This window comes from Syngnathoides biaculeatus, chromosome 18, assembly GCF_019802595.1.
Source record: "Syngnathoides biaculeatus isolate LvHL_M chromosome 18, ASM1980259v1, whole genome shotgun sequence".
NCBI lineage: Eukaryota > Metazoa > Chordata > Actinopteri > Syngnathiformes > Syngnathidae > Syngnathoides > Syngnathoides biaculeatus.
The window spans coordinates 6,942,221-6,964,519 of record NC_084657.1 but is presented as its reverse complement, the minus strand read 5'-3'; the positions used below and the strand labels follow the sequence as shown (position 1 = coordinate 6,964,519).

The window sequence follows — 22,299 nt, the reverse complement described above, 5'->3', positions numbered from 1 at the left end:
ATATTGGTAGAAGGGTGCTGAGGATTTAGCTGCCTTGCAAAAGAGCGAGAGGAAGACCAAAGAGAAGGTTGATGGATGTTGTGAGGGAAGATATGAGGGCAGTTGGGGTTAGAGAGGAAGACGCAGGAGATAGGCTAAGATGGAAAATGATGGCACGATGTGGTGAACCCTAACGGGACAAGCCGAAAGGAAAAGTCGTCCATTAATAATCAAACATTATTATAATTTTGTAAGTTGTCATGTTAAACCAAATGCAGGTACTATTTTTATATTTTCATCCCCGCTTCTCAAGTTATCCACATTCAAACGGTCAATATGAAAACCCTACACACTCCGGATTTTAGGGGTTGAATAACTTGGAGTGATTTAATGTAAGAAAAAGTTCTGTATACGTCAATTGAAAAAAAAAAAAAAATCTCATGTTCATCCATACAGTAGTACCTCTTCTAACAAACATCTCTAGTAACGAAAAATTCAGGTTCCAAAACGAAAAAATATTTTCTGTAGCTATGAATGAAATTCAGCATACGAATGTAAAAAAAAATGGCGCTGGATTCCCCAAATTCCACCGAACACAAACATCCTTTATCTTGGTTTGTGTGGCGCGATCGAGCTGCTTTCCCATTGGCTATCGCGTAGTATTTTCCTGGCATCCCATTGGCTTGGACGGGCGTCAGTCTTTACCCATGATGATGATTTATTTCCTGTATCTTCGTTTGTGTGGCACGATATAGCTGCTCTCTTGGACACTCAACTGTCACCGAATCATGCTGGGGCTGTAACCAGCTAACGTACATTGGAAAAGTAAGACTTTTTCGGTTGTATTTTTTGAAAGTTTATTCTTCTTTCTTCACCATGGGCCCCATGAAATTTTAGTGGAATTAAGTTGTGTCCGTGCATACGTTCATACGTATATTTTGTCTCGGCATTGCCTCCAAGATGCCTTTTGCTTGTCACTCACCCTTCTCTTCGCATAGTCGCCAGATGGCAAAAGTAAAATAACATATTTTTAAATAATTTCTTTTCATTATGTACTTTGAATGTGGCAGGGGTTAGGGCTTGGAACAGATGATGCTATTTACATGTAAGATGCGGTTCTATTTACGAAAGATTCTGGTTATGAAACAACTTCCGGAACAGATTAATTTTGCAAGTAGAGGTATCTCTGTACTGTACTACACATAGTATTAAGTGTCCTCATCTACCATATTATTTTCTTTCTTATCCCAGAACTATGAGGAAGGATTACGCTACATTGGGCGCTTACCTTTTGAACAAGCTGAAAGCAACATGAAGCGTTACGGAAAGACATTAATGCATCATATTCCTGAAGGTACAACACTGCTTTTGAAGGGCTTATGCACCAACTACCATCCAAGTGGGGATACCGCTGAAATTGACAGCCACATGGAGAGGAACCTGCATAACAAGGTTGGTGGGCATTGGCATGTTCTTAAGATAACAAGGTAATTAGGAGTACAAAATAACACATGAAGAGAATGAAATACTGTACAGTGGACTCCTGCTATTTGCGGGACATCAGGACCATGAATAGTGTAGAGTATATTGCTTTTGGGAAAAGCATGAAGAATTTGAAAAAAGAAACTGTCAGAAAGTAGATTCCTGCATCTACATCCGAGTTAATTAAGTAAACTTAAAAAATTATAATTTGTCTGTTGGAGGGCACTGTCTCTATTTTTATACATTTTTAGAAAAGTGATGGGAAAAACCTCGATCAATATTGATATTTTACAAGGCTCGTGTCAGGTTCACCAATCAGACATTCATTAAACAGGACAAAAAAGGAAGCAAGGACACCAGTTCAAGTCTCGCGAGGAGAGAGGAGAGGATCTGTCTCGTACAATTCACCACTGCACTCTCTGATTATCCTCTCCTCGGCACCTCTATTTATTTAGTTTTAAGACGCCCCTTATTTACATGGATGTTACAAAAAGGAGACGGCAAGCAAAACAGTTGGAAACAAAGTGTACATGTTTGTTCATGTGCGTGTGCATGTGTGGAAGATTGCTGAATACATGTGTGGTCATCATTTCTTTAACGGGCAGCAGTTCTAACAGTTCTGATTAGACGTTTTTGTTCTTGCTATCTCCTGCTAGGAGGCTGCCACGTTATCTAGAGCAGAGCAAAGCATTTCTTTATTTGAAGCAGATGTATGACAATTATGATCACAATTATTCCTACAGCTCGCTACATGGATGAAAAATAGTTCTCGATTACAGCGGTCTTAGTGTTTTCCTCACACACAAAGTACACAACAGGAAGTGGTGTTTTAGGGACTGTAATTAAATCTACAGGAGAAATTGGGGAACCAATGCAGAAGGACTTTACTCCCAAAAGGTACAGATAAACATTTGTAAAGAAGGATGATCTCATGACATCAGAGCGGGATGACTGGATGTCCCTTGAGCAATGATGGAGAAGGGAATGAAGTGACTGCTAGTTTAAACCCAGTTACAGTGAAGAAAATAAGTATTTCAACACCCTGCTATATTGTAACTTCTGAAATTTTCATCCTAGGTGCATGTCCACTGTGAAAGAGATAATCTAAAAAGAAAATCCAGAAATCACAATGTATGATTTTTAATGATTTGTGTGATACAGCTGCAAATAAGTATTTGAACACCTGTCTATCAGCTAGAATTCTAACCCTCAAAGACCTGTTAGTCCACCTTTAAAAGTCCACCTCCACTTCCTGTATTATCCTGAATCAGATGCACCTGTGTGAGGTCGTTAGCTGCATAAAGAAACCTGTCCACCCCATACAATCAGTAAGACTCAAACTTGTAACTTGGCCAAGGCCAAAGAGCTGTCCAAAGACACCAGAGACAACATTGTACAACGCCATACAGCTGGAAAGGGCTACGGAGAAATTGCCAAGCAGCTTGGTGAAATAAGGTCCAATGTTGGAGCAATCATGAGAAAATAGAAGAAGCTAAACATGACTGTCAATCTCAATTAGAGTGGAGCCCCATGCAAGATATCACCTCGTGGGGGTCTCAATGTTTCTTAGAAAGGTGAGGAATCAGCCCAGGACTACACGACACGACTTGGTCAATGACCTGAAAAGAGCTGGGAAAACTGTTTCCAAGGTGACTGTTTCCCTCAGTCAGAGCATTGAAGATGGGTCGTGGCTGGTTCTTTCAGCATGACAATGACCTGAAGGACACAGCCAGGAAAACCAAAGAGTGGCTCCGTAAGAAGCATATCAAGGTTTTGGCGTGGCCTAGCCAGTCTCCAGACCAAAACCCAATAGAAAATGTTTGGAGGGAGCTGAAACTCCGTGTTTCTCAGCGACAGCCCAGAAACCTGTTTGATCTAGAGAAGGTCTGTGTAGAGGAGTGGACCAAAATCCCTCCTGCAGTGAGTGCAAACTTGGTGAACAACTACAGGAAACGTTTAACCTCTGTAATTGCAAACAAAGGCTACTGTACCAAATATTAACATCTTTTCTCAGGTGTTCAAATACTTATTTGGAGCTGTATCACACAAATAAGTCGTTAAAAAAATCATGCATTGTGATTTTTGGATTTTTCTTTTTAGATTAACTTTCTCACAGTGGACATGCACCTATGATGAAAACTTCAAACCCCTCCATGATTTCTAAGTGGGAGAACTTGCAATACAGCAGGGTGTTCAAATACTTATTTTCTTCACTGTATGCACCAATTTGTACTTGGTTATCAGGAATTATTACTCAGGTTGTTAATTAAACGATGGGCAGGGAGATCGATTCTCCTGACGGCTGGACATATGGGTCGACAGGTTGATTTGAAGAGAAAGTAAGCCAAAGCAAGAGTAGAGTGGCTGAGCTCTCCATACTGCACTGAGCCACCTTGAACGCCAAGGAAACTACGTCAGGATGCTTTTCATATACTTTAGCTCAGCCTTTAATACCATCATCCCAGATATTTTGGTTGACAAACTCTCCCTCCTTGGATTATCTCCTTCCATCTGATGCTGGATTAAAGACTTCTTTAGAAACCGTCAACAGTCTGTCAGACTTGGCCCACACCTCTCTTCCTCAATCACCCTCAGTAGCGGGTCCCCCTAAGGCTGTGTACTGAGCCCTCTGCTTTACTCTCTGTACACATATGACTGCATACCAGCCCATCCCAGCGACTCCATGATCAAGTTTGCTGATGACACCACCGTGATCGGGCTCATCTCAGAAGGAGATGAGTCTGCCTACAGAGATGAGATTGGTAAATTGTCAAAGTGGTGTTCTACAAACAACCTTACACTGAACACCACAAAGATGAAGGAAATCATCCTGGACTTCCGGAAATGCGGCGTCGACCCGGTCCCACTGTTCATCAATGGAGTGTGTGGAGAGAGTCCACTCCTTCAAATTTCTGGGAGTCTACATCACAGACAAACGCACTTGGACTGTAAATACCACTGCGGTGGTGAAAAAGGCCTAGCACCGACTCCACTTCCTGAGAGTGCTCAGGAAGAACAACTTGTAAGCTAAGCTGCTGCAGGCCTTCTGCAGAACCACAGGAAAGCTCTGCAAAGAGTGGTCAACAGCGCCCAGGAAATCACTGGTTGCTTTCTGCCCTCCCTAGAGGACATTGCCAACTCCTGCTATCACTGCAGAGCAACTAATATTGTAAAGGACTCTTCACATTCTAGTCATCACCTGTTTAACCTGCTGCCCTCTGGCAGGCGGTACAGGTCCCACAAAACACGGACAACCAGATTCAAGGACAGCTTTTTCCCCAGAGCCATCAAGTCCTTGAACTCAAACCACTGAACATAACAATGTAATGTAATATTTTACAACTGCACTTTTCTGCATTTATTTATTTTAGCAACAACTGTGCCTTGATGTTTTATGTTTTTTTTTTTTTTTTTTTACCAAGATGTTCTTCGATTTTTATTCTATTTTATTGCACCTTGTGGAGTAGCACTCATTTCATTGTATGCACAGCATATCATGAGAATAAAGGCTTTTGATTGATTGATTGATTGATTGATTGAAATGCTTGGGTATCGTTCGCCATGTCCTCAGAGAACTTTCTGCTGGGTTCCTCTTGTTGGTGACTCAAGAATGGACAATCCTTTGTGTGGAGCAATTTGTACCATGTTAATAAATAATAAATGAGTGGTCCAAAAAATAATCTAAATGAAAACAAACTGCTAGTATGTGGGGCTCCACTGTAAAGGGATTGATATTGTTCCAGAGAATCTTATTTCTCACCATCTTTGAGTCATTCAGGTGTTTTTTTTTTTGGCGAATGGCTGGCAACCTGTTCAGGTTGTACCCCTTCTCTTGCCCGAAGATAACTGGGATTGGCTACAGTGCACTCACGACCCTTATAAGGATAAGCGGCTTAGAAATTGATTGGATGGATAAATCTGAAAAGACTTCAATTCTTTTTCCTGTCAATCTGGGATGCTGATTGCAATAAGGAAAAAAAATAACTTAAATGATTTTAGCAAATGGTAGTCACTGATGGTGTTGTGGCTCCAATAAAAGTGAAAAATTTGCAGAGGTCTGAATACTTTGCGTACCCACTGCATTTTTGTTTCAGGCAAACTCTGAGGAATTCATTCCAATTTTTGCCAACCACCCCCGGGAGCTCAAAGCCTACCTAGAGCACATGATTGAGGTGGATCCCAATTCTCCTCAAGGTGTTTATGACACACTGCTTGAGCTCCGATTGCAAGACTGGGCACATGAAAAGGATCCTGAGGTCAGATAAACCCACTGAAATTTATAAAGATTTATGAACTGTTATTGTTTTACCGATCTATTTTAGAAGCCATACAATTATTGATGATCTTATTTTTATCAACATGAATTATTTGCAGAGGAAAAAGATCCTGCAGGGTGAAGCTTTGTCACTCCTGAGAAGTGACAGCACTGTGTTTGATAAAGCCCTGGTCCTCTGTCAGATGCACAATTTTAAAGAGGGTGTCCTTTACTTGTACGAGAAGGGCAAACTGTAAGTAAACGTCTGTACACACAACACATGCATGCAAGCGAGTGTTCATATTGCAGAATAGCCACAGCATGTTTCATTGGTCACCATGACTTATAAATTCCTCCTTACCATTGCAACCTTGCTTTTGAATTCAAAAAGAAAAATATTTGGAATGAGAGGAAATGTACAAGTCCTACGAGTTGTCACGCCATCCTGAAGTCCAGACTATAAGCCCCTTCATTATATTAAAGTGATAGAGACAGAGAAAGACCAAACAAAACAATTATCTATGTCCAGCTGTACCATGTTTTATACACATGAAGCCAATAGAACAACATGAGGATAAATGCTCCAGGGACAAGAGTTACAAACAGCATGACCAGAAAGATAGAAGAACATCTTTCAAAGTTGAAGGTAGAACTAATAGAACTAATATTTAATATATCTGAAATACATAACATTTCCAACACAAGTACCCCCTTTGGATTATTCAATCAAGTCACAATTAATCAAAATAAATGGCAATAGCTAATGAAGCTAAGCACATACTGCTAAAACATATTGCCAAACACTAATGATTGAAGTTAAAATAAAAAAAACATTAAGGCAGACAGGAATACGAAACACCATGAGGGACGAGGCCAGGAAAATGTTCATCAGACTCTGAACAGTAAAATCATGCATCACGAACAAATGGCATGACAGGCGTGAGAAATTAGAGACTTTACCAAGACGACAAAGCAACATGACATGGAAAAGATGACAAGCCACAGGACACAAACCGTAAGTGCGAAGTGATACAGCCAAGCTTAGTCCAGTGACAGCTTGTGGGTTTGCAGCTGCATTCATCGTGGAAGAACAATTCCAGACAAAACTCCCCCCACCTTGATAAAGTGACACATGATCCTATCAATGCTCACTTCAGCAAAATACAAAAACCATTTCCAACAACCATTGTAAATACCGGACGTAATTTGGTCCAATTTGTATTGGACACAAATACTGGAAAAATACCCTCAACGGCGCGCCAGTGAGAAGAAGATGCCGGCATTGTTAGTGGATGGGTAGGTTAGCACAGAATTGACAGATGATTCCTGAATAACCCTGTATTTGCTGGTAGCCGCAACAATGGGGTTTGATTTTGGAAATGTCCAAGAGGCTGAAAAGAACAATCCTTCTTAAAAATTCTTTTAGATATTGCACCCAAGACTGTACTAGTTAGTTAGCTTTGAATGCACACTGATAATTATCGCAATCTAGGTAAGCAAAACACTTACATTCTTGTACTCGCGCGGAAAGTTTCAATGTCAGAGCAATGTGAGCATAACATACACAGCCGCGCATAAACAGAAACATTACATAAAAACAGCTACGCACAAAGACAATACTTCATTTAAAACCACAAAAAATGTAGAAAAGACAAAAAAAAACATACATAGCTGCGCAGTCATGACTGCTGGTTGCACCATAACAACCCCATTACAATCCTTTAAAAAAATTCAATATGTTTGATATTGAATTTAAGACTGTACTAGTCAGTTAATTTAAATGCCCACTGATAAGTATCCCAATGTGATATTTTTATCTTGTCTGAACGTAGAGTTGAAGGAGTGAAGTGTCTCTCTAGGGAAAAGTGTTACGAACAGCATGACACAGAGATATCGAAGAACAAAGTCTGTGAAAATTGAAGGTAGAACTAATTTTTTATATATATAAAATACATAAAATACATAAAATGTCTAACACAAGGCTAAAAAAATCTCAAGAACCAATCCATCCTCCCACGATCCAAAGAAAGTCAAGAAGAAATGGGGAAAAAAAAAGTGATTGAAACCCATCAGTCTGGAGAAAGTTATAAAGCCATTTCCAAGGCAGCGACTCGCTGTCAGAGCCATTATCCTCATATGGAGGAACCTGGGAACAGTGGCAAACCTTCCGAGGAGTGGACGACCAACCTCCCACCTGGACTATAACGTCAGTCTTCACTAACTTGTCCTCAAAATCACTCAATAAATCACGGTGCATCCAAAACTCTACTGCCCATCTGCTCATCCACTTCCGGACCTGCGACCATTCCTGTACGCTGTTAACTCCACCGGCTGCCCATGCCCCAAAGGTTACACTTCAAAGTCTTTCCCACAACCTGTAAAACCCTTGATAATCTCGCCTCACCATCATTGAGTGAACTCCATCACACTCTGCTCACAACCTCTGGTCTCCTGATACCTACCTTCTATTCCTCTCATCTGTACTAAGTACAAAACCTGGGGAGGGAGTTTTCTCCGTTGTCTGGAGCCAACAGACACACTTTCTCACTCACCACCCAAAAAAACCCAAACAAACAAAAAACTGAAAAGCTACCCATTCAACACTGTTTTCACTGTATTATTCCTTCTCTTCAACCCCATTGTGTCCTTACTTACCATCTTAGTCACTTCTGTAAAAAAAAAAAAATACTAGATGATGATGATCAAATGTTGCACTTAATCATCATGTAAACATAAAGATAATAGCTGCAATGAGACTGTTCACTCCAAAAGAAAGTCTCATCGAGTTTGTATTTTGTATTTTAAATATCTCCAAGTGCATGTATTTTATTACTGTGAATGGTCATATAATAATAATTTGATCTAAATGACACTCCATTTGCCCCCCCCCCTACCCCCCCAGCTACCAACAGATTATGCACTACCATATGCAGAATGAGGTGTATGACAAAGTGGTTGAATCTTGTAAACGTTATGGAGACCAGGAAGGTTGCCTTTGGGAGCAAGCTTTGGGTTACTTTGCCAGAAAAGAAGAAGACTGCAAGGCCTACATCAGTGAGGTCTTGGGTCACATTGACCAAAACAACCTGATGCCCCCTTTACTTGGTATTTTTCATATTGTATATATTCTTTTTACCCATTAAAAAAAATGTAGAGCAAAACATGTTTTTGTAGTCGTGCAGACGCTGGCACACAACTCGACAGCAACCCTATCTGTTATCAAAGACTATCTGATCAACAAGCTGCAAAGGGAGAGCCAACAGATTGAGGACGACGAATATAAAATAGGCCAATATCGGGAGGAAACTGCTCACCTACGGTCTGAGATCCAGGAGCTCAAGACAAGGTTGGTTAATGTGTTTTAAATTTCCCTACATCATTCAGAAGTACCCTGAAAATCTTCCACAATCAGGTCCATGTTGCTGGTCGATTTGGTTGGCCATCAATACAAATATTCCCATTGAAGTTACATTTGGAGTAAATAAACTGTTTCAATCATTATAACAGCATTGTCTTTTGTCGCATTGACATGTTGAATGCAGTGCCACTAATATATGCATAATAACAGGTTCAGAATCAGTATTATCATTATTTGCCAACAGGTTCAGAATCAGAATGATCATTATTTGCCAAGTATATAAAAAGCAAGGAATTTCAGACATAAAGACAAAAAAAAAAAACACAGTCACTGAGAAATAAAAGATTACCAGAAACGTGGTACTGCCTGTACAATTTTTTGGAGGTGAGGGGGTGGGGAGACGCTTGTGCAAAAAGATGATTCCTTGAGCAATTTGAGCAGTTTAAGATGACTAATAGAACAATAGTCCAGTGTAATGACCATTGTGCAAATGGCACGGAAACGTCAAGAAATTTATGCAGTTTAAAGTGACGAGTAGTGCGATAATCTGGAACAATCAAAATTTTGCAAATGGTGTAGATGCTACCCAGGCAGATGAGTGGCCAGTATTGGTCAACTACAGAATGAAAATAGTACACAGTGGTGAGACTGCTACAGTGAGTACATGAGTAACGTAGAACTGACCCAACAGAAATTTGACAACAATCTCAAGACAAAATGGGTAATGTGTTGCAACGGAGTTGTAAGTGATCTGTTTAAAAGGTTAATGGCAAGAGGAAAGAAGCTAATGGCAGGTCTGCCTGTTTTAGTTTGCATTACTCTTGTCACGTGCTGGTCCACAGCCAAGACAAAAACCACATTGCTGCTCCTGAATATGAGATTAGACTTCTCGACTGACCTTAGTGTCCAGCACCCCTGAATAGACCTTACCAGAGAGGCTGAGGAGTGTGATCCCCCTGTAGTTGGAACACACCCTCCGGTCCCCCTTCTTAAAAAGGGGGACCTCCACCCCAGTCTGCCAATCCAGAAGTACTGTCCCCGATGGCCATGCAATGTTGCATAGGCGTGTCAACCAGAACAGCCCCACAACATCCAGAGCCTTGAGGAAGTCTGGGCAAATGTCATCCCTATCTCAACATCGGGCTTTTAGGAGCTTTATAACCACTTCAGTGACCTCAAACCCAAAGATAGGAGAGCCCACCTCAGAGAACCCAGACTTTCCTCTTGGGAAGACGTGCCTGTGGAATTCAGGAGCTCTTCGAAGTATTCTCTCCACTGACTCACAATTTCCCGAGTCGAGGTCAGCAGCGCTGTTGCTGATTCCCCTTCCTGAGAAGCTGGACAGTGGACCAGAATTTCCTCAAAGCCGTCTTGAAGGTGTTCTCCCTGGCCTCACCGAACTCCTCCCACGCTTTGGTTTGTGCCTCAGGAACCACCAAAGCTGCATTCCATTTGGCCAACCGGTACCTCTCAGCTGACTCAGGAGTCCCACAAGCCAAAAAAGCCCAATATTATTCTTTCTTCAGCTTGATGGAATCCCTCACTATTAATGGATTGCTGCCACAACAGGTACAGACAACCTAACGGACACAGCTCCATTGGGGCACCTCAGCAACGGAGGCGCAGAACATAGTTCACTTCGACTCAATGTTTCCAGCCTCCCCTGGAACATGAGCAAAGTTCTGTTGGAGGTGGGAGTTGAAATTCCTTCTGGCGGGGGATTCTGCCTGCCATTCCCAGTAGACCTCACGAAACGTTTGGACCTGCCATGTCAGACCGGCATCTGCTCCCACGTCACCACCAGGTTGATCACTTGACAGCTCCGGCTCTCTCTTTACCCGAGTGTCCAAGACATGCGGGCACATCGAACTGCGACCTAGGGTGTCTTGGTGCCAAGTGCACATATGGACACCCTAATGCCTAAACATGGTGTTTGTTATGAACAACCTGTGATGAGCGCAGAAGTACAATCACAGAACGCAACTCGGGTTTCATGTTACCCTTTCAGACTTTGCCCAGCCAAGCCCCATGGGTGCAGACCCGGCCACCACCTCCCCTTCGAGCCCCACCTCCAGACCTTGTTCAAGAGGGGTAGCACTGTGACCCGCATCCAGACAAGGGAACCCAAGCTTCATTATTTTTACTCATCAAAGGGGTTTATGTAGCCTTGCTTTGTCCGGTACCTCACCTAGAACCATCGGTTGCCAATCGGTTGCCAATTTACCTTTTATTTTTTCCATGATCACCCAGCCTTCACACTGTGCAGGGCTACAAGAGCTGTGAAGCAAACTCGAACAAACATCCATTTTACAAGCCGTTTACCTTCACAAGGGTTGCAGAAGTCCTGGAACTTATCCCATCTTACTTCTGGCAAAAGGCAGACTACACCCTGAACTGGTCGCCAGCCAGTCGGTGCCCACATATGGACACCATCACTGAGTGGGAATCGATCCCACGCTGCCCGCACCAAAGTCAGACTTGTTTACAACTACACCATCAGTGACTCTCCCAAACAAACTTGTACGACGAAGACAATATGACTCAACATAAATAAATTGAAAATTTTACAGCTATGGTACTGCAATCGACAGCATAAAACCTTAAACCCTGATCGCAGAATTCTAAATATTATAGACATTGTGTGCACAACATCCACACACAAGATAAAGTAGTGTTGGAATGTCAGTGTAACCCAAGTATTTTAATAACTTTATTGATTTATTCTTTTAAGCATAGTTACTCATTTGTACAATTGCAAAGCCTTGATTTTTGTGAGAATTGCCATGAATCCAATTGTACTAATAATTTCTTCAAGGTGCTTAAATAATCCAGTGTAAGCACACTAAAACAAAACAATCACTAAAATTTAAAATATTATATCACCACCAGAGTTTGGCCTCTCAGGCAACCACTCATAATTGCCAAAGGTGCATGAACAAAGTACTGAGCAAAAGTTATGAATACTTATCTGCAAGTTGATTTCTTTGTTTAATCTTTGGAAAATTTGGGAAAATAATATTTCATGTTATTGTTTTTTTTTGTTTGTTTTGAGAATTTTTAAGAGAATTAATTATATAACCCTTTTACAAGGTTATTATACAGTTCCTTGTGAAAGTATTCGGCCCCCTTGAATTTTTCAACCTTTCGCCACATTTCAGGCTTCAAACATAGATATAAAATGAAAATGTTTTGTCAAGAATCAACAAGTGCAACGAAATTTATTGGATATTTTAAACTTTCTCAAATTTCTTTTTCTTTTGGCTTGTCCCGTTAGGGGTCGCCACAGCGTGTCATCTTTTTCAATGGAAGCCTATCTTGTGCATCTTCTTCTCTAACACCCACTGTCCTCATGTCCTCCCTCAAAACATCCATCAACCTTTTCTTTGGTCTTCCTCTCGCTCTTTTGCCAGGCAGCTCCATCCTTTGCACCCTTCTACCAACATACTCATTCTCTCGCCTCTGAACATGTCCACACCATCGAAGTCTGCTTTCTCTCACCTTGTCTCCAAAACATCCAACTGTGGTTGTCCCTCTAATGAGCTCATTTCTAATCCTATCCAACCTGTTCACACCAACCAATAACCTCAGCATCTTCATTTCTGCTACCTCAAGTTCTGCTTCCTGTTTCTTTTGATCCACCATCTCTAATCCGTACATCATGGACCTCGCCACTGTTTTATAAACTTTGCCCTTCATCCTGGCTGATACTCTTCTGTCACATTGAACACCAGACACCTTCCGCCAACTGTTACACCCCACTTGGACCCGTTTCTTCACTTCCTTACCACACTCTCCATTGCTCTGTATAGTTGACCCCAAGTATTTGAAGTTGTCCACCTTCGCTATCTCTTCTCCCTGGAGCTTCACTCTTCCTCCGCCGCCCCTCTCATTCTCGCACATATATTTTGTTTAACTTCGGGTAATCTTCATTCCTCTCCTTTCCAGTTCCTACCTCCATCTTTCTAACTGTTCCTCCGCCTGTTCCCTGCTTTCACTGCAGATCACAATCTCATCTGCGAACATTATGGTCCAAGGGGAATCCAGTCTAACCTCGTCTGTCAGCCTATCCATTACGACCGCAAAGAGGAAGGGGCTCAGCGCGGAACCGTGATGCAGTCCCACCTCCATCTTAAATTCTTCTGACACACCAACGGCACATCTCACTGCGGTTTTGCTGCCCTCATACATGTCCTGTACGATTCTAACATATTTCTCCGCCACACCAGACTTGTGCATGCAGTACCACAGTTCCTCTCTTGGTACTCTGTCATAGGCTTTCTCTAGGTCTACAAAGACACAATGTAGCTCCATCTGACCTCCTCTGTACTTTTCCACGACCACCCTCGAGGCAAATAGTGCATCTGTGGTACTCTTTCTAGGCATGAAACCAAACTGTTGCTTGCAGATACTTCTGTCCTGAGTACAGCCTCCACTATTCTTTCCCATAACTTCACTGTGTGGCTCAACATCTTTATTCTTCTGTAGTTTCCACAGTTCTGAACATTGCCTTTGTTCTTAAAAATGCGGTCCAGCACACTTTTCCTCCATTCTTCTGGCATCTTCTCTCCCGCTAGTATTCTATTGAATAAGTTGGTCAAAAACTCCACAGCCACCTCACCAAATTGCTTCCATACCTCCTCTAGTATGTCATCAGGACCATCTGTCTTTCCATTTATCATTCTGTTCAGTGCCTTTTTTAACTTCCCCCCTTACTAATAATTGCCCCTTCACGGTCATCCACGCTTGCCTTTTCTACTTCTTCTTCTTCTCTCACATTTTCTTCATTCATTAACTTCTCAAAGTACCATTTCCATCTACTTAGTTACTTACTACTGGCACCAGTCAACATATTTCCATCCCTGTCCTTAATCACCTTTACTTGCTGCACATCCTTCCCATCTCTATCCCTCTCTCTGGCGAATCTGTAGAGGTCCTTCTCCCCTTCTTTCGTTTTTTTTTTTTTTTGTCACAAAAACTTGAAAAGTGGGGCGTGCAATATTATTTGGCCCCCTTGCATTAATACTTTGTAGCGACACCTTCTGCTGCAATTCCAGGTGCGAGTCGCTTGGGGTATGTCTCTATCAGTTTTGCATATTGAGAGACTGAAATTCTTGCCCATTCTTCCTTGCAAAACAGCTCGAGCTCAGTGAGGTTGTTTGGATAGTGTTTGTGAACAGCCGTCTACAGCTTCGCCCACAGATTCTCGATTAGATTCAGGTCTGGACTTTGACTTGGCCATTGTAACATCTGGATACGTTTATTTGTGAACCATTCCATTGTAGATTTGCCTTTATGTTTTGGATCATCGTCCTGTTGGAAGGTAAATCTCCATCCCAGTTTCAGTTTTTTTGCAGACTCCAACAGGTTTTCTTCCAGAATGTATTTGGCTCCATTCATCTTCCCATCAATTTTAACCATCTTGCCTATCCCTGCTCAATAAAAGCAGGCCCAAACCATGAGGCTGCCACCACCATGTTTGACAGTGGGGATGGTGTGTTCAGGGTGATGAGCTGTTTTGCTTTTTCGCCAAACATATGGTTTTGCATTGTGGCCAAAAAGTTCGATTTTTGTTTCATCTGACCAGAGCACCTTCTTACGCATGTTTGGTGTGTCTCCCTGTTGGCTTGTGGCAAACTTTAAACGAGACTTTTTATGGCTATCTTTGAGAAATGGATTTCTTCTTGCCACTCTTCGATAAAGGGTAGATTTGTGCAGTGTACAACTCATTGTTATCCTATGGACAGACTCTCCTACCGCAGCTGTAGATCTCAGCAGTTCATCCAGAGTGATCATGGACCTTTTGGCTGCATCTCTGAACAGTCTTCTCGTTGTCCAAGGTGAAAGTTTAGAGGGACGGCCGGGTCTTGGTAGATTTGGAGTGGTCTGATACTCCTTCTATTTCAATATGATTGCATGAACAGTGCTCCTTGAAATGTTTAAATCTTGAGAAATCTTTTTATGTCCAAATCCGGCTTTAAACTTATCCACAACAGTACCTCGGACCTGCCTGGCATGTTCTTTGGTTGTCATGATGCCCTCTGCACATTAAATAGAACCCTGAGATGATCACAGAGCAGATGTATTTATACGGAGAGTTGATTACGCACAGGTGGATTCTTTCTCTCATCAGTCAACATTGGATCATTCAGTGATCCTCACTGAACTTCTGGAGTGAGTTTGCTGCACTGAATGTAAAGGGGTCGAATAATATTGCACGCCCTACTTTTCAATTTTTTATTTGTTAAAAAAAAGTATAAAATATCCAATAAATTTGTTTCACTTCACGATTGTTTCGTACTTGTTGATTCTTGACAAAAAAATTTCAATTGTATATCTTAATGTTTAAAGCCATAAATGTGGCAAAAGGTTGAAAAGTTGAAGGGGGCCGAATACTTTCACAAGGCACTGTAATTATGTGGAGAGCAATTCAGCACTGGGTCCACCATGGGCTACCTTTGAATATTAGGTGAGAGTAATAATTCAAGTGTGGTGTGGCATTGACAACAGTAACAATATATCCATGTCAAGTTTCTCAAAAAAACGTTGAAACTGCTTCACTAACTGTAACTCAAATGCCCACAGCGCCAAGATATTCCAGAAAACCAAGTGTAACATGTGCAACAGTCCTCTGGAGCTCCCATCTGTTCATTTCCTGTGCAGCCACTCCTTTCACCAACACTGCTTTGAAAGCTATGCTGACAACGAGGCTGAGTGCCCAACTTGTGCTCCTGAAAACCGCAAAGTAATGGATATGCTCCGTGCCCAGGACCAGAAGCGTGACTTGCATGACCACTTTAATAGACAGGTAGTAACACTGCAATTGATTTTTTTTTTTTGTTTTTATTTTTTTTTTTTGTTTTTATTTTTTTTTTTTTACATATTTGCTATTTACACAATTGGTGAACAAGATAAACACTGTGTGTGTGTGTGTCTGTCTGTCTGTCTGTCTGTCTGTCTGTCTGTCTGTCTGTCTGTCTGTCTCTCTCTCTTTCTTTCTTTCTTTCGGGGTCGCCACAGCGTATCAATTCAAGATTCAATTTGGACTGAAACTGATGTTTTGAAAATTAGTGAAATAAACATTTTACCTCTCATAATAATATGTGAATAATCGGAATTATAAAAATTTCTTTCGGCTTGTCCCTTTTGGGGTCGCCACAGCGTGTCATCTCAGATGAACGCATATATATGTTTGGCACAATTTTTATACCAGATGCCCTTCCTGACGCAACCCTTCTCAGGGAGTGGAGCCCCCAGTGGGATATGAACCCACAACCCCTGGATTACCAAACCAGTGCTCTCACCGCTGAGCTCCGTATACATGTATACTGTATACATATATAACATGGCGTTGTGAATTAAAATGAGACCATATTACCTTTTTTTTGTTTGTTTGTTTTTAAGCACATTTCCTTGTATTATCTGTTTGTATGCATAGGACATTTTCATATATTTTGATATTTGTACTTATGGGTCATTTTCATATTTGATTTTTTTTTTTAATGGTGAAGTAATGGCCCACTGTATTTCCTTTTGAAAAAATATTTTACTGATATTAGAACAGGATTTGAGTTTTTGGTAGTAATTCACAGAAAGGTCAGTTTCTTATTTAAAAAAAAAAAAAAAAAGATAAAACAACAACTTGTTTTTCAAGCTTTTAATCCCAAAATGTCTTCACGATTAGGTAGGTGTCTGAAATTAAGTTGCATTATTTGCAACATATTTTGTGAAGATCCTTATTATAATTTTGGATGTACTGTATAGTATTTTTCCATTACTAAATATGCATTTTCCATGGAAGGTGTCTGGTGTTCTATGTGACAGAAGAGTCTAAGATGAAGGGCAAAGTTTATAAAACAGTGGTAATGCCGGCCATGATGTATGGATTAGAGATGGTGGCGCTGAAGAAACAACAGGTAGCAGAACTGGAGGTAGCAGAAATGAATATGATGAGGTTCTCGCTCGGAGTGAGGAGGTTGGATAGGATTAGAAATGAGCTCATTCGAGGGACAGCCAAAGTTGGATGTTTTGGAGACAAGGTTAGAGAGAGCAGATTTATCTTGGACATGTTCAGAGACGAGAGAGAGAGAGTATATTGGTAGAAGGGTGCTGAGGATGGAGCTCCCAGGCAAAAGAGCGAGAGGAAGACCAAAGAAAAAGTTTCTGGATGTTGCGAGGGAGGGCATGAAAACTGTGGGTGTTAGGAAGATCCACAAGATAGGCTTAGATGGAAAAAGATCACATGCTGTGGCGACCCCCTATCAGGACAAGCTGAAAGGAAAAGAAGACGAAGAAGAATATGCACTTTCCATGAAAACTAGCACAAATGCATCCTAGTTTCTGCAGAGATCATTTTTATGGTTCTATTACAAATGGTCTGTCTTTCTCACTTGAGCCATCTTCATTAATTTCATTGGAGAGAGCCTCTTAATGTTGTAGCAATACACCAGAGGGATCTGTAAATTGAAACAACTGGCTGGGGCAGATTTGTCACTTTCAGACAACAAAGTACCATCTATGGTTCTTTCTAAGATTTGAATGAATCTGAAAATTTGTGTGAAAAGGATTGCTACACCATGTTCGCTTTGTACTCTGTGACCCGAGTCTGTCAATCTCAGAGTAGTCGGGCTCTGAGTTTATATTCCATGAGCATTTCTTTCATGTATGAATGACTGTCATTTATTGTCATGATACAACGATACAACAAAACTAGAGCGTCAGTGCATACATAAAATCAATACCTTCTTTTTCTTTCGGCTTGTCCCGTTCAGGGTCACCACAGCAATTAAAGAATAAAAAAACTCAATAGAAATAAATAAAATTCCACGCGTAAAACAAAGTGAATAAAAGCATTGCTGAAGATATTGAGAACAGTGTGCCTTTGCGTTACCAGCGCAGCTAGAAGAAAGATGGGAGTTCAGGGTGGTCATGGCTCCCTTAATCTATTGATTGGTCCTTGCTTTTGCTCATCTGTACTGCCTTCCAGATGGCAGGAGCTCAAACAGTTGATAACCTTAGTGTGTAGTTTCCTTAATGTTCTGAGTTCTGTTGAGGCACAGAGAGGAATAAATGTCTGCCATGGAAGGGAAAGGGCAGCCAACGATCCTCTTCGCTGCTTTGATTATCCTATGAAACCTTCCTCTGTCTGCCTCAGTGCAGCACCTGCAGCAAACTGAGACAGAGTATGTCAGCAGGCTCTCGATAGATCAGTGGTAGAAGGCCTAACCGCAACCTTGTGTCCAGGTTCTTCTTCCTCTCTCAGGACTCTCAAGAACTGGAGATGGTTTTGAACCTTGTTAATGGTCGCTGTGATGTTGTCTTTCCAGGAGAGGTCCTCAGAAATCAGGACTCCCAAGAACCTGAATGTGCGGACTCTCTCCACACGTTTGCCGTTGATGAAGAGTGGAGCCGGTTGACTTCTGTTTCTCCCGAAGTCAGCAATGATCTCATTTGTCTTTAAAGTCTTCAGTGCCAAATTGTTGACTGTTCACCAGGTTGTGAGCTTCTGGACCTCCTCTGTGTAGGGTGCCTCGACTCCTTTTGAGATCAGACCGACAACTATTGTGATATTTAACTTGGGTGCTTTCCATTTCTTATGAACATCCTTAAGATGGTTCTACACCTTCATTGGAGTCCAACTGTATTTGATCATATTGGACTTGATTAGGAAAGCCACACACCTGTCTAAATTAGACCTGACACCTCAGAGTGCATGTCAGAGCAAATGAGAATCATGAGGTCAAACTGCCTGAAGAGCTTAGAGACAGAATTGTAGCAAGGCACAGATCTGGCCAAGGTTACAAAAAAAAAAACTTTGCTGTACTTAAGGTTCCTACGAACACAGTCTTCTTCTTCTTTTCCTTTCGGCTTGTCCCGTTAAGGGTCGCCACAGCGTGTCATATTTTTCCATCTTACCCTATCTCCTGCGTCTTCCTCTCTAACCCCAACTGCCCTCATGTCTTCCCTCACCACATCCATCAACCTTCTCTTTGGTCTTCCTCTCGCTCTTTTGCCTGGCAGCTCCATCCTCAGCACCCTTCCACAAATATACTCACTCTGTCGCCTCTGAACATGTCCAAACCATCGAAGTCTGCTCCCTCGAACCTTGACTCCAAAACGTCCAACTTTGCCTGTCCCTCTAATGAGCTCATTTCTAATCCTATCCAATCTGCTCACTCCGAGTGAGAACCTCAACATTTTCATTTCTGCTACCTCCAGTTCTGCTTCCTGTTGTTTCTTCAGTGCCACCGTCTCTAATCCGTACATCATGGCCGGCCTCACCACTGTTTTGTAAACTTTGCCCTTCATCCCAGCAGAGACTCTTCTGTCACATAACACACCAGACACCTTTCGCCAGCCGTTCCAACCTGCTTGGACCCGTTTCTTCACTTCCTTACCACACTTACCGTTGCTCTGTATTGTTGACCCCAAGTATTTGAAGTCGTCCACCCTCGCTATATCTTCTCACTGGAGCCTCACTCTTCCCCCACCACCCCTCTCATTTACAGACATATATTCTGTTTTATTTCAGCTAATCTTCATTCCTCTCCTTTCCAGTCCATGTCTCCATCTTTCTAATTGTTCCTCTGCATGCTCCCTGCTTTCACTGCATACCACAATATCATCTGCGAACATCATGGTCCAAGGGGATTCCAGTTTAACCTCATCAGTCAGCCTATCCAATACCACTGCAAACAGGAAGGGGCTCAGAGCTGATCCCTGATGCAGTCCCACCTCCACTTTACATTCTTCTGTCACAACTACGGCACACCTCACCATTGTTTTGCTGCCATCATACATGTCCTGTACTATTTTAACATGCTTCTCTGCCACACCAGACTTACGCATGCAGTACCACAGTTCCTCTCTTGGTACTCTGTCATAGGCTTTCTCTAGATCCACAAAGACACAATGTAGCTCCTTCTGACCTTCTCTGTACTTTTCCACTTGCATCCTCAAGGCAAATAATGCATCTGTGGTACTGTTTCTAGGCATGAAACCATACTGTTGCTCGCAGATACTTACTTCCGTCCTGAGTTGAGCCTCCACTACTCTTTCCCATAACTTCATTGTGTGGCTCATCAACTTTATTCCTCTATAATTCCCACAGCTCTGAACATCGCCTTTGTTCTTAAAAAGGGGAACTAGAATACTTTTCCTCCATTCTTCAGGCATCTTTTCGCCCGCTAGTATTCTGTTGAATAAATTGGTCAAAAACTCCACAGCCATCACTCCAAATTGCTTCCATACCTCTCCCGGTATGTCATCAGGACCAACTTTTTTTCCATTCTTCATCCTTTGTAGTGCCTTTCTGACTTCCCCCTGAGTAATCATTGCCACTTCCTGGTCCTTCACACTTGCCTCTTCACCTCTTCCTTCTCTCTCATTTTTTTCATTCATCAACTTCTCAAAGTATTCTTTCCATCTATTCACATTCACATATTCCGACAGACATTGTATTTTAAAATAACAGCATTTCTTTTTTACTTTTGCCATTATTATCAAGAGTAAACAAACATAAGCAACGTTTCTAGTTCCTCTTCACTCTACGTTCCCTAGACCGCTTTGCTAACTAAAGCACCGATGGTGGGCGGCGCATAAGGACGCTGTCATTGTAAACCACATTGATGGGCTTCGTAAGTACTGTAACATCTGTAAATATGACTGTCCCCCTTTTTGCTTTTGCTTGGCTGTTGGATATATCCATGTATTGTAGTGATTTAAACTTTTCAGTCAAGCTTTTTTAAAGCATGTTTTTTTTTTTTCGTTCAGTCCATTTTTTTAAACCGTTTACTGTTACTACATCAATGTCAGACGAAAATTAATGTCAGCTCTTCTTTCTTCTTGTGGTTTTCAGTTGCAGAGCTCTCATGACGGATTCTCTGTTGTAGCTGACTACTTTGGCCGAGGAGTTTTTAACAAACTCACTCTGCTTACGGACCCACCTGGCAGCAAACCTGTTGGGAATCTAGAAATGAATTTGCAGAGGGACCTTCTCATCCGTACCAAGAGGAACAGCTAGAAAAATACAGTACTAAATACAAAAAAAAAAAAAAAAAAAAAACTAAGCAACACTATTTCTCACCCGAATCATGTCTCTGGTAAAGTGTACTTATTTATATCCAGGTCACATCTGCGATACTTCTCAACCATGTTTATTGCAAGATTGGATGTAATTTTGTATTGCTTTTAACCAACTTTTGCTCTTATTTATCATCCCTTGGCTAGTTTCTGATTGAATAAATATATCGTGTATATGGGTTGAATAAATGTGTAATTAATTTAGGATGAAAAAAAATGGAAGCGACACCTGTTAGTTTTGGTTTACTGTAATTTTAAATTGCATTTTTATAAATGAAGCGATTTTTCTCTCATCAAAGTGGAACCATGTCACGTTTTATGTCAATATAATTTAGAGAAAGTGAGGAGAACTCTTTTTATGGGTGTCGTAATCTAAAGGTTGCTACACTGAAATTTTGAGATTTAGATGACAGGTTTATATGACCTCAGAACACAAAATAAAACCCAAGAGTGCCATTTTATAGTATATTTAATGATAGCAAAACGGGATCTAAAGGGAAACACAAAGGGATCTAATTAAAGAAAGAAAATTACACTAACAATGGTAAAAGGAAGGAAAATAAGCGTACGAAAAGGGAACTAGAGCATCTTGTGTTGGACTAAAGTTGGAAATGTGGGCGCTGACTGCGTCCTGTGCTGACGGGAGAGAGACAGAGGACACAGTTGTGATTTTGTCTGAAACTAGTAATTTCCCTGCAATTCTTAGGCCATGCCTACTCACGTCCAGACATCAGCTGTCCTCTGGGAGCAGTCTCCCTGGGGGTGCTTTCCAGGAGCTTGGAAGCAGATTTGGTTGAAGAAAAAGATCCACCTAAATGAAACAAAAATGAAAGAGGCAGAAGACAGAAAAGTTGTGCGTCATGCCTTCTTAGGAGAATAAGACAGTCTGTCTCCCCGGCTGCTTTCACTCACAAGTTGAGAGGACTCATTGGCTGTGAGCCAAACAGCAACAGTTCGAGAGGTTTGGCAGCAGGATTTTACAGAGTTTAGGGAGATTGATCTCCATCTCCAAGGCCCGCAGTTACTGAGCCGTGTGCCCAAATAAAAGGACAAAAGGGGGAGGGGTGAGATTTCTCTTGCTACCAGCCAGTAAAGGGGGGGGGGGGGGAACATGCACGAGAGCAAGTTGACTGGAGTTAAGAGTTAA

At 41.6% G+C, this 22,299-nt stretch overlaps 1 protein-coding gene across 2 annotated transcripts in view; it reads left to right on the top strand.

Moving 5' to 3' along the window:
- vps11 (VPS11 core subunit of CORVET and HOPS complexes) overlaps positions 1–21,310 on the top strand; it is a 40,400-nt gene extending 19,090 nt beyond the window's left edge. The window contains exons 10-16 of one of the 2 annotated variants that reach the window (XM_061803673.1): positions 1,231–1,431; positions 5,556–5,717; positions 5,836–5,969; positions 8,619–8,821; positions 8,891–9,062; positions 15,657–15,879; positions 20,929–21,310. In XM_061803673.1, coding sequence (XP_061659657.1) covers positions 1,231–1,431; positions 5,556–5,717; positions 5,836–5,969; positions 8,619–8,821; positions 8,891–9,062; positions 15,657–15,879; positions 20,929–21,093 — 1,260 coding nt within the window. In that variant the 3' untranslated portion in view covers positions 21,094–21,310. The remainder of the gene's footprint in view (positions 1–1,230; positions 1,432–5,555; positions 5,718–5,835; positions 5,970–8,618; positions 8,822–8,890; positions 9,063–15,656; positions 15,880–20,928) is intronic. The other variant, XM_061803674.1, reaches the window with a different exon arrangement.
- Positions 21,311–22,299: the final 989 nt, after the last annotated feature.